The sequence below is a fragment of the Diuraphis noxia genome, unplaced genomic scaffold, assembly GCF_037042655.1.
Source record: "Diuraphis noxia isolate RWA-SAM2 unplaced genomic scaffold, SU_Dnox_SAM2 contig0003, whole genome shotgun sequence".
In the NCBI taxonomy this organism is placed as follows: domain Eukaryota; kingdom Metazoa; phylum Arthropoda; class Insecta; order Hemiptera; family Aphididae; genus Diuraphis; species Diuraphis noxia.
The window spans coordinates 65,700,826-65,717,923 of record NW_028301713.1 but is presented as its reverse complement, the minus strand read 5'-3'; the positions used below and the strand labels follow the sequence as shown (position 1 = coordinate 65,717,923).

The 17,098-nt window shown below is 31.6% G+C and overlaps 2 protein-coding genes across 4 annotated transcripts in view; one reads left to right on the top strand and one right to left on the bottom strand.

Moving 5' to 3' along the window:
* Positions 1 to 17,098, bottom strand: part of LOC107165696 (uncharacterized) — a 209,850-nt gene that overhangs the window by 159,635 nt on the left and 33,117 nt on the right. The window lies entirely within an intron of this gene.
* On the top strand, positions 39 to 14,218 carry LOC107165699 (uncharacterized). Of its 3 annotated transcripts, XM_015514057.2 has the most exons (5): positions 39 to 486; positions 3,171 to 3,386; positions 6,115 to 6,371; positions 9,847 to 10,235; positions 13,247 to 14,218. In XM_015514057.2, exons 2-5 carry the CDS (start codon positions 3,338 to 3,340, stop codon positions 13,941 to 13,943), a joined length of 1,392 nt encoding a protein of 463 aa, XP_015369543.2. In that variant the 5' UTR covers positions 39 to 486; positions 3,171 to 3,337; the 3' UTR covers positions 13,944 to 14,218. The 3 variants fall into 3 exon arrangements, with proteins under 3 accessions (XP_015369543.2, XP_015369542.2, XP_015369544.2); XM_015514056.2 differs by lacking the exon at positions 3,171 to 3,386; XM_015514058.2 differs by lacking the exons at positions 39 to 486; positions 3,171 to 3,386 and adding an exon at positions 5,536 to 5,677.

Sequence of the window (17,098 nt, the reverse complement as noted above, 5' to 3'; positions counted from 1 at the left end):
AGGCAGACCATGAGTGTCGAACTACAATGATAATAATAATGATATCAAACATGTGGCCGTCGGCCAGCGTCCACACGCTGCCTCGCGCATCAATTTCTTGACGCATAGGTTAGTGATTGTTAGTGGTTACTGGTTGCTTGTATAATGTACAGTCAATTTCGTCTCGATGGTCGGCGCAATAAGTCGCGCTAATATCCACCGCAGTCTTGGTAGTCTTCGCGCGCCCGACATGATCCGTCGCCGTTCATTATAATATTATATTACTATACCAGCCATCAGCAGAAGTCCTATCATTGGCAATCGGTGCGTGACGGCTGTCGAACTGTCGAAGTATTGGAATTTGGAATACAACAAAACAAGAATCCGTAATATATAAAAAATATATAGTCACTCACTCCAGAATACGCACTGACCGAACACAGGATAATACGATGGGCAAATGCCAATTCTCCGGTTCCTCCAGACAGATCGCTGCGTGCATTGTCGGTTGGTCGATTCAACTAAAATATTATAATGTTTTGATATTATACTCTTAAAATATATTATCATAGTATAACTGTGTCCATGTATCCAGTGACGTAGTAGTTTAGCTTAAATATTGTTTTTTTTTTTATACGGACCAACAAACCCTGTCTGAAATTTATCCATTTTCAAGTACCTAACCAATTAAAGAAACGGTGAAATTTTCATATTAGATTATTAATACGCAAATTTATACGGTTTAAATTACGCCACTGGGTCCTGATGTACTCAGTGGTGTCATGTACATAATCTTTGTGTGCACTATGATGCTCTCCGAAAACCCGATTTGCCTTCACTCCAGAATTCGTTTTTACCTTATCATTTAATATTTATAATATGGCATCATAATTTATGATACTTTTCTTTTTTTTAGTGATATAAGGCAACGATATAATTTTTTATATCGGTATTTTTATATTGTCTCGAAAATATCGAAAATACACATTTTAAATATTACCTACATAGTAGTTGGTACTTATCAGTCATTTAAGTCATTACATATTAGAATTATATTAGTATAGATAAATAAATAGAAATTTTGAATTAATAGCTATTAATTCAAAAAATTTACTTTACCTAGCTAGGTAATTGAAGATAAGTAAAAAACGAGGTAAAAAACTAGTTACTAGTGATAATTTTGGAAAGGTACCAATACCGATATTGTATCAAATTATCGATATTGTTGCCCATCACAATTGTCTATAGTAATAATCATTCGTGTGTTAACAGACTATGAATAATATTATATTTCACCTATGCATACATTATACTCATTATAGGCATAAATTGTAGTAATTATAATTGTATTTTTATAATATTATATTATTTACACGAATCATGTTCCTATATTATATTAATTTATTATGGTATATGTTCTACGAACATAACATTATGCATTTATGCATAATAATTAGAACGGTAAAATAATAAACAATAATAATGTACGCTGCTCGTGTTATCACACTACACCTTACAACATTAAAATCAAGTGCGTAATACTATTGTAGCGTAGAAAAAACACATTCGCAATTATTTAAACGTAACAATTGTAAATTGTAATTGTTTATAAAATTGCAGATACTTATCATGACAGGCGCTTTCCATAATGTTATTTATTCTTCTCCTCCGAATCTTGAAAAAAAAAAATACACTAATACGGCATTTTAGTTTGAGGCAGTGCAGTTGCGTGTGAGCTGTTTCAAATGGACACGTATGACATAATATATTATAATTTGCTGTGTATATCGTACGCGTTTTAGTTACATATTATATTTAAATTAATACGCGCCGCTCCGTCAAATTACTAATTAGCGACGATGGTGCGTTTCGCTTGCCGATATGAACTTAATCAATCAATGTAAACTAAAAACGTTCATATACGATACGTCGCGTATAATACTTGCCCATGTGAAACGGTACTTATAGTATTTATTATTTTTTGATATATCATATTTAAGATTATAACCGTCACTAGAATAACAAAATATTATTGTCAAGTCTTGTCATATGTCTAGACTTTAACTGGACACGGTGTTCAAATATAAAAATGAGAAAATAATATGTGTGGGGCCGTGGGGGATGGGGGCTATAGAAATTCCTAGTCGGGATTCCCAACAGCGTAATTATTAGTAAAATTAATCATAAATAAAAAATTCATAACCTTACCCTTAAATTCACTATAAAGGTAGTGGTATTGACGAGTTATTAGCAAAAGTTAAGTTTATTCAAACTATTTATATTATCTAGCTGATTTTGAATTATCAGTACTTTTTACTGCTGGAACTTTATACACATAATTCTGTAATTTTGACAACGAGAGTCTATAGATTCAAGTTTGAATTGAACTGCTGTTTTGTTTAATTAAATCAGAGTTGGTTAGATCTGCAGTTTAATTAGATATGTATACATTTGTTATTTAATTTGTATAAATATATTTTCGTTGTTTTCACCATAAAATGTAGTAACATTATAGTTTTTGCAATGTGACATTTGACCAATGCGTAAAAATCAAATCATCTTATCTCAACAAAATAAAATTCATTTTTTAAACTTTATCTGCATAGAGTCGCATTCTATTTCAATACAGCCTTATACTTTAAAATTATTTTATTTTATTTTTTTATAAATATTAATACACCTAATTAAGTTAGTTGTTGTTAATTTCTTATGGAACTTATTTAATGTCACTAATATTTTATTTTATATTTTCACAATCTGTTACATAAATTTTGAACAATAAGTGAAATTGATGAAATAGATGACTATGGCGTGAAGGACGGATTAAAGATACCTTCCAGTGAAGGCACTTTTACGATTTCACTAATATAAAATTTAAATTTAAATTTACATGAACTGCTGAATTCATAAAATAATCTTGCAGTTGAACAAATAATACCACATATTACGTGAAATTTTAGGTATGCTAAATTGAACGAAATTGACTGTTTCTATAGCGCAATCGGTTTTTTTTAAAGGTTTCAGTATTTAATCCAATGTGAAAACTTATCAAATGTTATTTAACGTAGTTGTGTAAACATTTTGTTATCATAATGATCATTATCTATACAAAATCGTTAGTTAGTAGTTAATATCTTATCCATATTATATTTTATTAATATTCTTAACAAATTATCTTTTATGATTAATAGGTCGTGTGGAATCCCGACCAACCACCAGGCGTAGACCGTTTAGACGAGTGTTTCTTATACCAAGGAAAAACAATTGGATGAATATATTTTTGTAAAAACTATTACACTCATCTAAATTATCATCAAATTTGCCCTCATGATTGCACCACTGAAGTGCATCATTATTTATGGCCGGTGACATAATATTATATAGTATTAATATCGCTGTGCTTATAGGTACGAGTATCGCGTTATTTAATTATTATGTCTTGGATAGTTTTTAGTTAATGGCGTAGATAATTCTCTTATCTCTGAAAGCTTGCAAACAAAAGTTTAGGGTGGAAACAATAGACATAACTGTATTATTAATTGCACTTTGAATAATTTTGGATTTATTTACACTGGAGTATCATGCAAGGACTAGCAAAAATATAAAAAACAATTATTTTAAAAATTTTAACAATAGATATTAATTAGTAAAAAGAAGGAAAGAAGGTGGGCTCCAAAGGAACATATAACTCATAAATCTAAGTAGTTTACAGTTACACGCATAGACGGGAGGAAAACTTTGAAATATAAAAAGAGTAGCTAAACGATAAGAACGATACACGAAATGAATACGGACACTTGCAGCATGCAGGCGAAGAAATTCAACATTAGCCTGCTTGACAGAAAAAAAAAACGTAGACATCAAGAACATTTTATGATAGACCAATGATGGAGTTTAACATGTGCATGGTAGTTCGACAAATCCTGAACAATTTTCCAAAATTAAATACAATACTATTGAACCAATTTACACCCACTTAGACTTAACCATGCACTGAAGTTGCTTGCCGGCCGAGGAAATGGTTATACAGTAAAATTTCGTTATACCGGAATGTGCCTATGCATACGTAATAATGGAATGATGAATTATTTAACTTTTAAAAACTAGTCTTTACAGTTATTGTTTAATTACTCTATCATAATTGGTTATATATCAAACATAAATTAGTTGCCATCACATTTTAGTCTAAAAATTATCATCAAATAAATACAATAATATATGTAAAATATGTACTTAGTTGGTAAGTACCTAGTACCTACTAAGTAATTTGTATTTGTACCCTGATTTATTTCCAATGTAAACGTGCACTAGTAGATAGTATTAATAGACCATTATAGTGTTGCTATATCAATAACATTAGTAATATGTCGTCTTAATTATTAAAACAGAATTCTCACAAATGGTTGTCATCGAATAAAAAAAATAACTTATTGAATATTAAAAATTTAGATCGTACAAAACTGTAACTTTTAATGGATGTTTGGAAATTATTATTTTTATTTTTATTACTGCAGTAATTATTTTATTCTGTCACTTATTATTCATGATTGTATTATTTGTTTTACAGACAATTTAATCACATGATTTGTTAAATAAATAATTATTTACACAATAAACGTTATGTACATTAGATACTATTTACAACTAAATAAATGGAATTTAACAAATTTACAGAGGTTATCGTCAAACAAAACAGAAAGTTTCTGACATTTTTTTTATCGTGAAATTTGGTTTTAACGATATTTTACTGTACTTAAATTGTATACATTTGTAAATTTGTTGCCGACTATGTGATTTATACCACAGAACGAATGGCAGAGCATTTTTATCACTATTTTTCCCTTAACATCACCTTTGACTGCCATGTGGCCGCCGGTGGTCATTTGTTATTTTCAAATTTTATACTTTTGTGACCGCCAGAGGCCACAGTTGATCATTACTACAACGCCACATGACCGCCGGTGGTCATAACTGAATATGGTTTTATATTAACAAATTATCCATGGCGTTACAATAATGCAACAAAAAAACACCGTTGACGTATCGGGAATCATTACACATTTTTGATGTACCTACTACATATATTTTTAAGAACATTTTTATTTTTCTCAAATACATTGCAATAATCATGATATACAAATTTAGAAGTACAATGAAAAATATGCTTGGTATATCTTATTCTACTCATAGAGCCGTTTTGATGAATTGACCCAGATGTGGTCTGTTGGGGTGAATGTTTATTCCACAAAATATACCATTTGGGAGAACAAGTATGAATAGATTTATAAGTAAATCAATTTATGTATTGAAAAAATAAAGTCACATAAAATTATACAAAATACATAATAAATAATTAACTCTTAATCCTAAAAGGATATTGCTAAAGTGCCTAATAGGTACGTATTGTAATATACAGTCAAGATTAATAAAAAAAAAAATGTCTAATACCTATACTTATACAAAATCATATTCCCCTCAGTCTGTACATAATGTAGAGAAATTAATAATCAACTTTATTTTTAAAAACTTTCACATAAGCCACTAGATTTTTACCATACGCAGGTAATTATTATTTCACTCAAATAAACGGGATAAACGATAGTCATCCAAACGGAATGTTAATTTCTTGGCCAAATTACCTTCTCCCAAACGACCACTGCACATTCGAAACAGCAGTTTTTGAGTTTTTCAACTTTATGTAAGTACTAATTATAAAAAGATAATACGCCCACGATTATAAAGTGTTTGAAAGATATTGGGTCTATATAATTTTTTTATAGAGAAATGGACTGATAATGAAATGAGAGGTTCAGGGTCCACATGTAAGAAAAATATAATAAATCCGTCATACTCATTATTAGTGCACGTGCACAAAAGAGAGAGAGTGAGTGGGATAGAGAAAGAAGTCCAATAGGTGCCTAACTCAGATACCAACAGTTTTAGAAAAAGATAACATACACTTTAGGTCCCATTGATCATTATTTGCCCAGATTTCCAAACATATAGATACCTACTAATTGACCAGGTTATATCTTTATACCTTTTTTACAATATTGGCACCTGCAGGGGAGATGTATAAGCCCCCCCCCCCCAAAAAAAAGTGTGCCGTTAATTTATTGTCTTGCATTCCCATAGCGTCATTACCCGTGTTCATGGCGGGAATTGTGCTCGGGTGGCCGTCGCCGGTTATGGATTACATGTCGGCCGGACAGACGCCTCTGTTACTGACAACGGCGGAAATTTCGTGGATGGTTGCGTGTATTGACATCGGAAACTTCGTCATGGCCGTGCCCGCGGGATGGCTGATGGACCGGATCGGCCGTAAGTACGCACTCACCTCGTCCGCACCGCTTATGTTAGCCGGATGGATGTTCATAATTTTTGGCCGACAAGTAAGTAGATAATATTATTATATTATGTCGTGCACGTGTTTACACGTCGTCGCAATCATATTACTACAGCTACGCTTGACGTCACAGACTCGAATCGAATCATTTCACTCGTATACCTACGATACATTCATAATTATAATATTATTATATAATTATTTAGTAAGGCAGTCATCAACCCGCTATTTCTTGTTGGTGACGATATCTGTTGCTTGATACTATAAAATATGACGTGAAATTACAGACTATAATTAGAATGTAATATATAATTGTCAATGCTTCATATTTTTGAATTAAATTTTCCATATTTGTTTGATATTTTCATTGCATATTGCGGTTTAGGTTGTGTCTCGTTAATTTTTGTTTCACTAAAATCGTTTATACTAACAAGCTATAAAATATCAAATCGATCTATAAAATCTATAGTAATTATTTAATGTATACATTAATGTACTTCGTTAAGTATATTATGTTGTATCTATACTATTCCTGTCATGCGACGATTTTCACTGTTGTACAACGCGGGACACTTTGCTTTTTTTTAAGAGAGAGAGAGAGAGAGAGAGAGAGAGAGAGAGAAAACTATATTGTAATTGCTTTTAGTTAGGTAAACTCGTGTACGCACGAATGGTTGGGTGTGGAAAAGTTGGACGACCCGAAGGCAACCCGGTGACCCGTGTGAATCGACCTCCGATATATTATATATATACGCATATAGGTATAGGAAGTAGGAACCTTCTATATAAGTACCACATGTGATTCATCGCCTGAACGGAAAACTCAGCCATTAGTATCGCATTTAGATATAAGTAAATTGTATTAAAAATTTTTTTTTTTTTTAAATAAAAATTATTGACAAGATAGTAAACAGCACCACTAACCTATACTTGAATTATATACCTCTAGGTACTATGAATATTATAACTTCTAACAATATAAATATAGAATATCAAAAATGTATATATAATTATGCCTATATATTTAATAATTTATATTATTCATTGTATATATCTATATGTTTATAAAAATACCCATTATATATAGGTTATCAATATAAAATGAATTTCGCAGAATTGCTAATTGATAGCTATATTACCTAAGCCATTACACCATATCTCTGATTTTCTTATCTGTAAGAAAGAAAAAGTAGACATTTATTTTAACACGTTTTTTGTATAAATTTATAAGAAATATTTTATCAATAAATTATCTATTGTTTAAACTGTAAATATGATTTCAGTCTTAGGTTTTTACATTATATATATATATATCAAAACATTATATTATATGCAATAATATAAATATTGGACTGTTACATCATAAATCAATGTTTTTTATTAAATAACAGAATAACTATATAAGCTTAAGTTAAAATATAAGATCAAATTACCTTAAAAATGCAGTTGTATATTTTACCATAAGCTTTAAATATTTTCATAGTTTTTTTTTTTCTGCAGGGACATTCATTTTTTAATATCATATTTGAAATTTCAAGATTTATCTTTTGGCATTGTGTTCGTTTTGGTCTGATTATATTTTTGTAGGTGTTATAAAGTATTTGTCACAAAGAAAGAAATTATTTCTATTTTGATAAAAAAAAGAAATTAAAATATGAAAAATGAATAAAAAAAACATTGTAATGACGTTGTCGTGAAACAAATGCTGTGTGTACAAAGTACAAAAAACACAGAAGGAACGTAATCATAATAATCATAAAAATTATTAAGCTTTTAAATGAGTGACATTTCCAGTAAAATAATCTAAACGGATCACTACACAATTTAAAGAGTCTGCTCTCGAAAATTTCGCTACTATTGTAATTATTTACAGTAGCAGTCTGTAAAGGCATTAAACAACAATCGCAATCACAATAATAATAATGCATATTATAGTACATGCAAATGTGTTGGAAACGAAAGTCAACGCCACCGTAGCGTTTTATAATATTATTCAATACAATACAGTGTATTCGTACAACAGTGATATTATACACGAAACTGCACAAAATTAGTTAAACACGATAATATTACAAGTTTCGTTAGGAAATTTGCAAAAAACCAAACTGGGCCGAGTATATTATTATTAAGCTCGGGCACGCATAAATATATATACACCAGCGGGGTTGAGTCGTTTGAAAACTGCGATGTTTCGGGAAATAAAATAATTTTCATGTTTGTGGTGCGGTGAAAATATTATAATGTGTTATACTCGCCGTACACGCACACGCATACACATATTATACCGACCCAAACATATAATAATAACAAAGTAACACGCTCGGCAATTTATCATTACGCGGGCGCTGAGAGATTGTATTCAAACAATGAATATTAACGTCATATTATACGGAAACCGTTGTTTCCAAAACGCATCGTCGTCGTTGCCGTTACAGTCATTTTTGGATCCCTCGTGACCGCGTTACAGGGTGAATATATAATTTGATAATAATAATAATAAAAAAAATAGCATGTTCGGATTCTGTGTAAGAGGTTGTTTACGGAAATCGGCAATCTAAATACGAAACTTCAAAGTTACTTAATTTCTAGTAAAACTTAATTGATGTTTATGGTTATGTATGGTCGTATTGTTATGAACTATTCTCACACTATTGGTATAAACTATAAGCGTACAAGCGCATAAAATCAACTAGGGGCTATAGAAATTTGTCTACAACACAAATGTGTTTCTAATTTTTTTATAATTGGTTAGTAAACTATGTCTATAAATTTGTTCGAAAAAATTATTTTTATGATTTACATATGACACCCCTCCCCCACCGTACAAACACACTCATCATAAAATACTTCAAATTGATAAATTTTGCACAACCATACCTTTAAATTGCAAGTCATTCACCACTCAAAAAGAATCAATTTTAAAAAAAAATGCAAAACGATAGTGTTTTGGAAAAGCGGTGAGGTAAATATGTGCCCATTGAATATTCACCAAAAAAATTTGAAAGTTCAAACATGGGGATATGATTATATAAGAATATTAAATAAATCAGACAAAATAAACTGTAAAATTGATAATACTTTATGCTTAACAGACCTATGACTAATTAATAATTATATAATGATTATGAATTTATGATTTACAATACAGATTACGGTGGTCTTGTAGACCAGCGGTTCTCAACCTTTTTAGTTTTTAGTCACGTACCACCTACACAGTTTGAAAACTTTTGCGTACCACCTGACCATTTTTTTGCTTATTAGTTATTAATAATGTATACGTTTATGTTATATGTATAGAATTTTGTTGATAAATTTATTTTTTATAAAGGTAGATTTTCTTCGCGTACCACCTATGAGCTTTCCGCGTACCACAGGTTGAGAACCGCTGTTGTAGACTTTCGAATCACCACAAATGCTTGGGAAAAAAAAACTTTATATGATTAACTGAGATGATAAAAGTTTTCAAGGATTAAACTTATATAATTATAAACTTAATAAATTCAATATATTCCACGTTTCAGGCATGGTGTCTGTTCGTGGCCAGGCTGCTCCAGGGAACCGCCGTGGGCATCGCATGGGTGGTGGTTCCAGCGTACGTCGGTGAGATGGCCAGCGTTCAGATACGTGGCAAGCTAAGCCTGTTGGTGCAGCTCAGCTACGCGTTTGGACTGTTGTTCTCATACTCAGCCGGTTGGCTTCTAAGTGATTACTATGCACTGGCCGCCACGTCGGCTTGCGTTGCGGTCGTATCCGGTGCGCTGTTCTTGTTCCTGCCCGAGTCGCCTTACTATCTGATGTTGGACGGTCGACCGGACAACGCGGCCGCGTGTCTATGGTCTCTGCGGAGTTACACGGACGATGATCTACAGGCCGAACTGTTGACCGTCAAACTCTCAATTTCAAACGACAGGTATTTATGTGACACGCACTTTTTCACAACGTGTGTATTAGTAGTGTTGTTTGTTGGAAATTTAAATTCAGAAACGTTCGTTCAATAAACTATGTGCTAAATTGGAAATGGTCGAGTGTCGGAACTCCAGAAGAAAAACTTCGAGAAGGTTATTTGTTGAATTTATAAAATCATCAAGTTCCTCATCGAGTTAGTATGAAGACGTCTAGGTAAATCGAATGAAACACTTTCTCCGAGTAAACGACTATGTCAAGTTTATATCTAGTTTCGAATTTTAACGATGACTGAGACTATGTCTTGTTTGCGATAAGGCGTCCCTTTTTTGTCAGCTTGAGTTTTCATATTATTTAACCTAATTAAATTCAGTAAACTCCGATGGATACAATATATAACGTACGTTTACGATTAGAGTGGCAAGTGTTTGAACGTCACGAGACGCATTCACATTAAGGATTTTAACCGTACATTTATATTCACGGACTTAGGTTAGGCAATACATCGTTCATTTCGTCGATCAAAATATGTTTGTATACTTGTAAAATGTTATATACAATATATTTTTATCAACTCTGTCGCTTATAAATAATGCAGTCAACGTGTATGCAATTAATATTTATGTAGGTGTCTATCTTTTTCTTTTATATAAAATGAATACCTACCATATCTATATATAGTTTATAAATAGGTTATATAGGTTATATTTTATAAGATGCGTCTACATCGTAATATAACGGCAGGTAATAGCATAGAACAGTAATAGTGGTAATAGCCAATAGGTACCTATTACGTACAGTTCAGTTTTAGAGGTAGATGTCTTTGCAGGTATGTATAAGTACAACATTATCATTTATAATAATAAGCATTGGATACGCGCGTACGCATACAGTACAGTATAATAATAATAATATAATGCAATAATGTGTGTCGTAGCAAAACCTGCAGGGAGTTAGGCCGTTGGTTTTTTTTATTTAATAACTACGTTTATTCGAGGTGTAACCTTACCAATTAATTCTTATTCCCTCTGAGGCTCACGACATGGAAAAGGTTATAATTGGATTAAACGTGATGTTTATAACCTACCGATAAAATAAAAAAAAGTCAACAGCTACGCGTAAGTTATGTGTACAAACAAAATTACATTTTTAAAACAACAGCTCATATTTTTCAATGTCAACGCCAATAATAAAATACGTGGATAATAAAACAACAATTTTAGTGATATAATCTTGACGTCAGGTTAAAATTATAAATATAAACATTTTTTTTTTTTTTTATGGTTAGGGCTTCGACAACTGAGGTAATTAGCCTGGGGAACTGTAGTGGAAGGTACTGTAGGTTTTAACACGTGGGTTTTGGGCAGAATTTTGAATGGGCATCCGTGGGTTTCTGCCATGCCCGGTTGCGGGCCGGCGGCCTCTCTCTCCAGACACCGCGAAATGCTCAAAGAGCGATGCCGCCCGTGACCGAGATTCGAACCGGCGACTGCGTGCGTTTGCAACCGACGCCTTAGTCCGCTCGGCCACTCCACCCCCCAATATAAAACATTCTTTTACGCAATTAAACATGATGTATTATTGTTCTCAACAAAGGTATACTTTATTTTCTTAGAAGTAAACATATTATACAAAATAGGGTTGAAAAACTCAAATGACAACAGAGACAACGAATAAAGGTTTGTGTGTTATTGTGTATACAAACAACAATATAGTGAAATAAAATAAATATACGAATATTGATTTAAAATATACTTTAAGTTGTCAACTTAGACTTAATATTAGGTATCAGCGATAAATGTATACTATTAATTTCTAAGTTCTGCAATAATATTAAATAATATTAATTATTATACTATGTATGATAAACCGTGTATACGAATGCCGAGGAAGGTCATATCATATTCAATAGATAGTTTGACTGCACTTTATATACCTACTTTCCAGGTTTTCATCAAAATTTAATATCATTATTCAATAGTATATTTTTAATAAATGAAGTATATCATTACACTATATACTTTAATCAAAACGATTGTATTACGTTCACGGTATATTTTCTGTTATTATTCAAGGTAGGTTTTTTAAAATTATTTTTACGCCGCCGTGACTTAATTATACCTATACTACGACGTGTTTGTGAACAACTTTTAAATTAATTTACCAGTATTCGGTTGAGATTGTCTCGAGGGAATTGTGTTTATCGCCGCTTCTTTTTTTTTCTGATCTCGTCAAACGGTACACTAACAAAAGGAAAGCCGTGTAAATATTTATAGCAATTTCGGAAGACCCGCGAGTAAAAAACAACGACGTAAAACAAAATTGGTTTTCCCTCTCCTACACATGCCACGGTGACTTTGTTCCGTATATATACATATAATATGTACCTATAATCTGCGCGCGCACGATAAAATTCGCCTAAAATATCGTCACCTCTATATGATATAAAAAAAAAGATAAAAATAATAAATATGCTAAATCACACGAAACTTGCTGCGAACGTATATGTATATATATTGGTCTGTATTCATACAATTATCGTATTTTAATGAATTATTCCAATTTTTGATTCATGTTGTCGCTACTTCGGTAATTGTGGGAGGACCAGATATGTGATGAACACTATATCCACCCTAAAATTAAATCCTAATCAAACATCGATATCAATGTCAAAATATCATATGAATACATATTACACGTAGGTATGTGTAGTCATTTGAAAAAAAACTTGAATTAGGTTTTTCTCCGAAATTATTTGTCTCTCATCATAGATTATTAATACATTAATATCATCCTAATTTCTCGTTTAATTCATATCAGTTTATTCGTTATATCATGTATTTGTCTTGTAACTAGAATTTAAATAAATAAAATAAAATAAATTTTGATTTACACTCGCACTCACTCAGATTTCAGATTTTGAATTTTTCAACGCATTGTGAATATCCATCCCACACTGTTGCATAATAATATACAAATTATATAATTAATAACATCCTTTTTGATATATTTTGACAGGGATAAAGGGAGCATCAGAGACCTGGTTAACAGAGACCGTCGACCGTTGGTTATCGTCATTGTGTTGGCTGTACTGCAAATGGCCTGCGGGGCTGGCGTGTTGGAGGCGTACGCGGCGTCCATCATGTCGGGCACCCAAATATCGGCCAATGCCTCCGCTGTCTATTTGGGCCTTGTCGTGCTGGTGGCCGCCGTGCCGTTTGCGCTGATTGTGGACCGGTGCGGTCGGCGGCCGCTGATGATCACCTCGTGTTTCGGCACGGCCGCCTGTCACGCGGCCATGGCCACCGTTCTCTGGCGGCGGGATATCGTCGGCCGTAGCTGGCAGCCGTTGTTCTGGCCGATAGCTGGCGCACAGTTCTTCATCAACATCGGTCTCATGCCTCTGCTGTCCGTCGTCCAGTGCGAGTACTTCCCGTCCGACACCAGGGCCCTGGCCGACACGGTTGTCGTGATGGCCGTCACAATCACGTCCACAGTCATGATTACAACCTACCAGCCGGTGGCCGATGCCCTCGGCGCATCCGCCAACTTCGCTGTCTACTCGGTTGCTTGCCTAGCCGGCGGCCTATTTTGTTGCCTGTTCATGCCCGAAACCAAAAAAAAATCGTTTGCTGAAATACAAATAGACTTCCACAAAACTGTACAGCTCGTTGACGACGGAGTTCAGAAACTATGTGATTATCAGGAGATCTGAGCCACGCTCCTATGGTCAGTGGCGCAACTAGGATCTATCTATTTTCAGTGGAGGAGGGAGGGCGATTATACATAGAAAAAAAACAAGTCTTCACTTTGAAATTGAACACCCCCCCTCCCCTAATCCCCAATGGTTTCACTATTGCCTGTGGAATTAATATATAATATACAAATCCTGCATGAGGTGTTCGTTGACGACAGTATTAGACAAATTTAAACGTATATATTTAATCTCCAGTACAATTAATTATAAATATACAAATGATGTGCAATTCAGTATATAATCTTGGTTCGTACCTTTCAACGCGAAAATATTTTCATCTAACTCCATACGATGTCGTTTAATTATTGTATAATCACTTATTTATATAATTATATTTATTTTTCACTTATAGTAAGACAACAATATTGCGATATGTATTTATTCATCGACATAATTTTCAAGGTTTGTACTTATTTATTTTGTAGTTTTACGGAGTAAAAACTCCATTTACATAAGAAAAAAACAATTACAATTTATATTTATTCTTATATATTATATATATATTTCAGATATAAGTATAGTATTATATTATACTCAATATACTCAGTATATATATTTTTACATGTCCCAATGACCTAACCTCTTAACCATATCGCGTAGGTATTAGTAGATAATAAATGATTTCCTTGTTACTCTTAACTAAATTTTAAATATAATACAATAAACTGAATTATAGACTTATTACTCAATAACAAGGCTATAAATTATAAGTTTTCACTAATAAACGAATGTGTCAACATTTAAGAAAAAAAATTGTTGGGTTCAGAATTCAAAATTACACAAGTAATTAACCTTAAAATTAGAAATTACAACAATTTAGTATTAACATTTTTTTAAATAATAACAATTAATATTATAATAAGCGAGTGTTTTAGGTTAAAAATATAACTTACCTATGTATTGTATATTGTACATGCATACGAGAAAATAATTGATAAAAGTATTTTAATGTAACAAACAAATAAAATAAAATTTAATATTTAAGTATGCAATATAAAAATATGTAAATTTGTATTAATTGTGTTAAATAACATATTTTTTTTTTTTTAAATTATCATCATAGAGAAAATGTAATAATTATGTTCAAAGAAAATATACGATGAGTATTGTGAATTATATTACCCTCGTACATTATTATAATGATATTATATTCAATTTCCTTTCAAAGGATATAGTTAAGTAAAAAGTATTTTCGATTTTAGAAACTCATTCTGGTTGTTTTATACTTAGGTATAAGGGTACTACAAATATCTAAAAGTGTTAACGAATATTCCAGAATTTGGTTAGATATTAAATTACCACAAAACCAAATTGAATAAGTAAAATAATCAAATATAATATAAGTACATGCCTGTCACGCTTATTTAAAAACAAATTTGTTCGTGGTATGTAATATTTAATGAAATTATATGAAGTCAAAAACAAAAGTGTTGTACAGTAAATATAATCAGCTCAACAATAATAAATGTAATTTACAAAATATATGATTGGGTGTGAAAGTAAAATTGTTACTTTTTTTATATAGATGTAGTCCCAGTTGCATTTTTTAGATTCTGAGCGGAGCGAGGAATGTATTGGTTTTACAATGATGTATTGATGTTAATTTCTTTTTTATTCTGTTAACACTTTTTCTCCCTCTAAACTTGCTCAAAAGTATCAAGTGTAGCATCTTTTCTGAAAGGTTATGTTCTTGAGCTGGTACTTTAAAGAGGTCTAAGAGTTGAACTATTTATAGACATTTTAATTTTGGGAGTTTTTTTGTTGTAATTCGGTTAAAAACATACGCAAAAACTAGAAATTTGGGTTGATTACTTATATTAGCCTTATCTAGACTTGGTTAAATTTCCAAAACATTTGAGCGACTTTTGAGCTTTTTCTTTTATTTTATATTTTTATGATATTTCCTAATTATAATTATACAAATTATGTATTTATATAAATCGTTCTTAAGCTTTTCTTATAATGCTTTGTTTATCAAAATTGAAACGAATAAAATTAAATAAAAATATTCCCTCGTCCACTCAGAATCGTTTTTTATCGAATGCAATCATTGCAGCATTCAAATCGAATACAGTAAAATACCATTATCCTGTCCGCGGATTGAAGGAACGATGGACAACCATCTACCACCGAAATGTTGACCTACTTTCTTTAACATGGAGTTTTATGTGTCTAATATTTAAATTAATATTTACCAATTTACCTAAATGGTTAGAGGGTATTTTTTATAAATATATTATATTATATACGCCTGTCATAAACAGTAGGTACACTGTGTATATGAACTCTAATGATTTCATGGAAATTCAATTATGTTTAACGAAAATTGATTTTTTTTTTAATAACGTATCTATGATTATGATTATATACAAATTGTATTCACCCAGATATCACACCGCGAATGTAAGCTATGATGGATTTTTCTTAATATTCAAAAGTAGTTTCAAAATAAAACGATAAAGTATTTTACATTTTCGTTAAAATTGAAATTCGTATAAAAAGGAAATTACAATGTTTTACATAAATATATTACACGTAATACTCAATATATAACATCATAAACAGGTGTAAGAGATTTATATATTAATAATTATTGTAGTCAATTTACAAGATAACTTTGTGCAGTCTGTCTCCAAAACACATCGATCAAGTATTTAATGTGAAATTGTCTAGGTACATTTTATATAAACATTTAAAAACAATACGTGACACTGAGTAACACAATAAAAATACATACCACCATGTGAATATTATCCATGACCATGAAAATCTATCACACGTATAATATTATACCGACGTGGTATAATAAGGCTCGCGTTACGTGATTCGATCCATCTCAGACTTCCAATCATCTAATTAACACGAATAAACCTCTCCTGTTGCCTAGGCTTATCGTCCTTTTGTAATAATCTTACGCCTAATACTATTAATGACGTTAATAAAGAAAAATAATTATAAAACTATCGGTGTCAATAGTGTAATATAAAATATATATTTAAATATGTAGGAGCTAAATAGAACTATACAGCAAATAAATCTTCTTTTTTTTCTTTGTGCCGTGGATAAAATATAAATTAATTGTGTTCCAACAAAAAAGCACTAGTGCTATATTA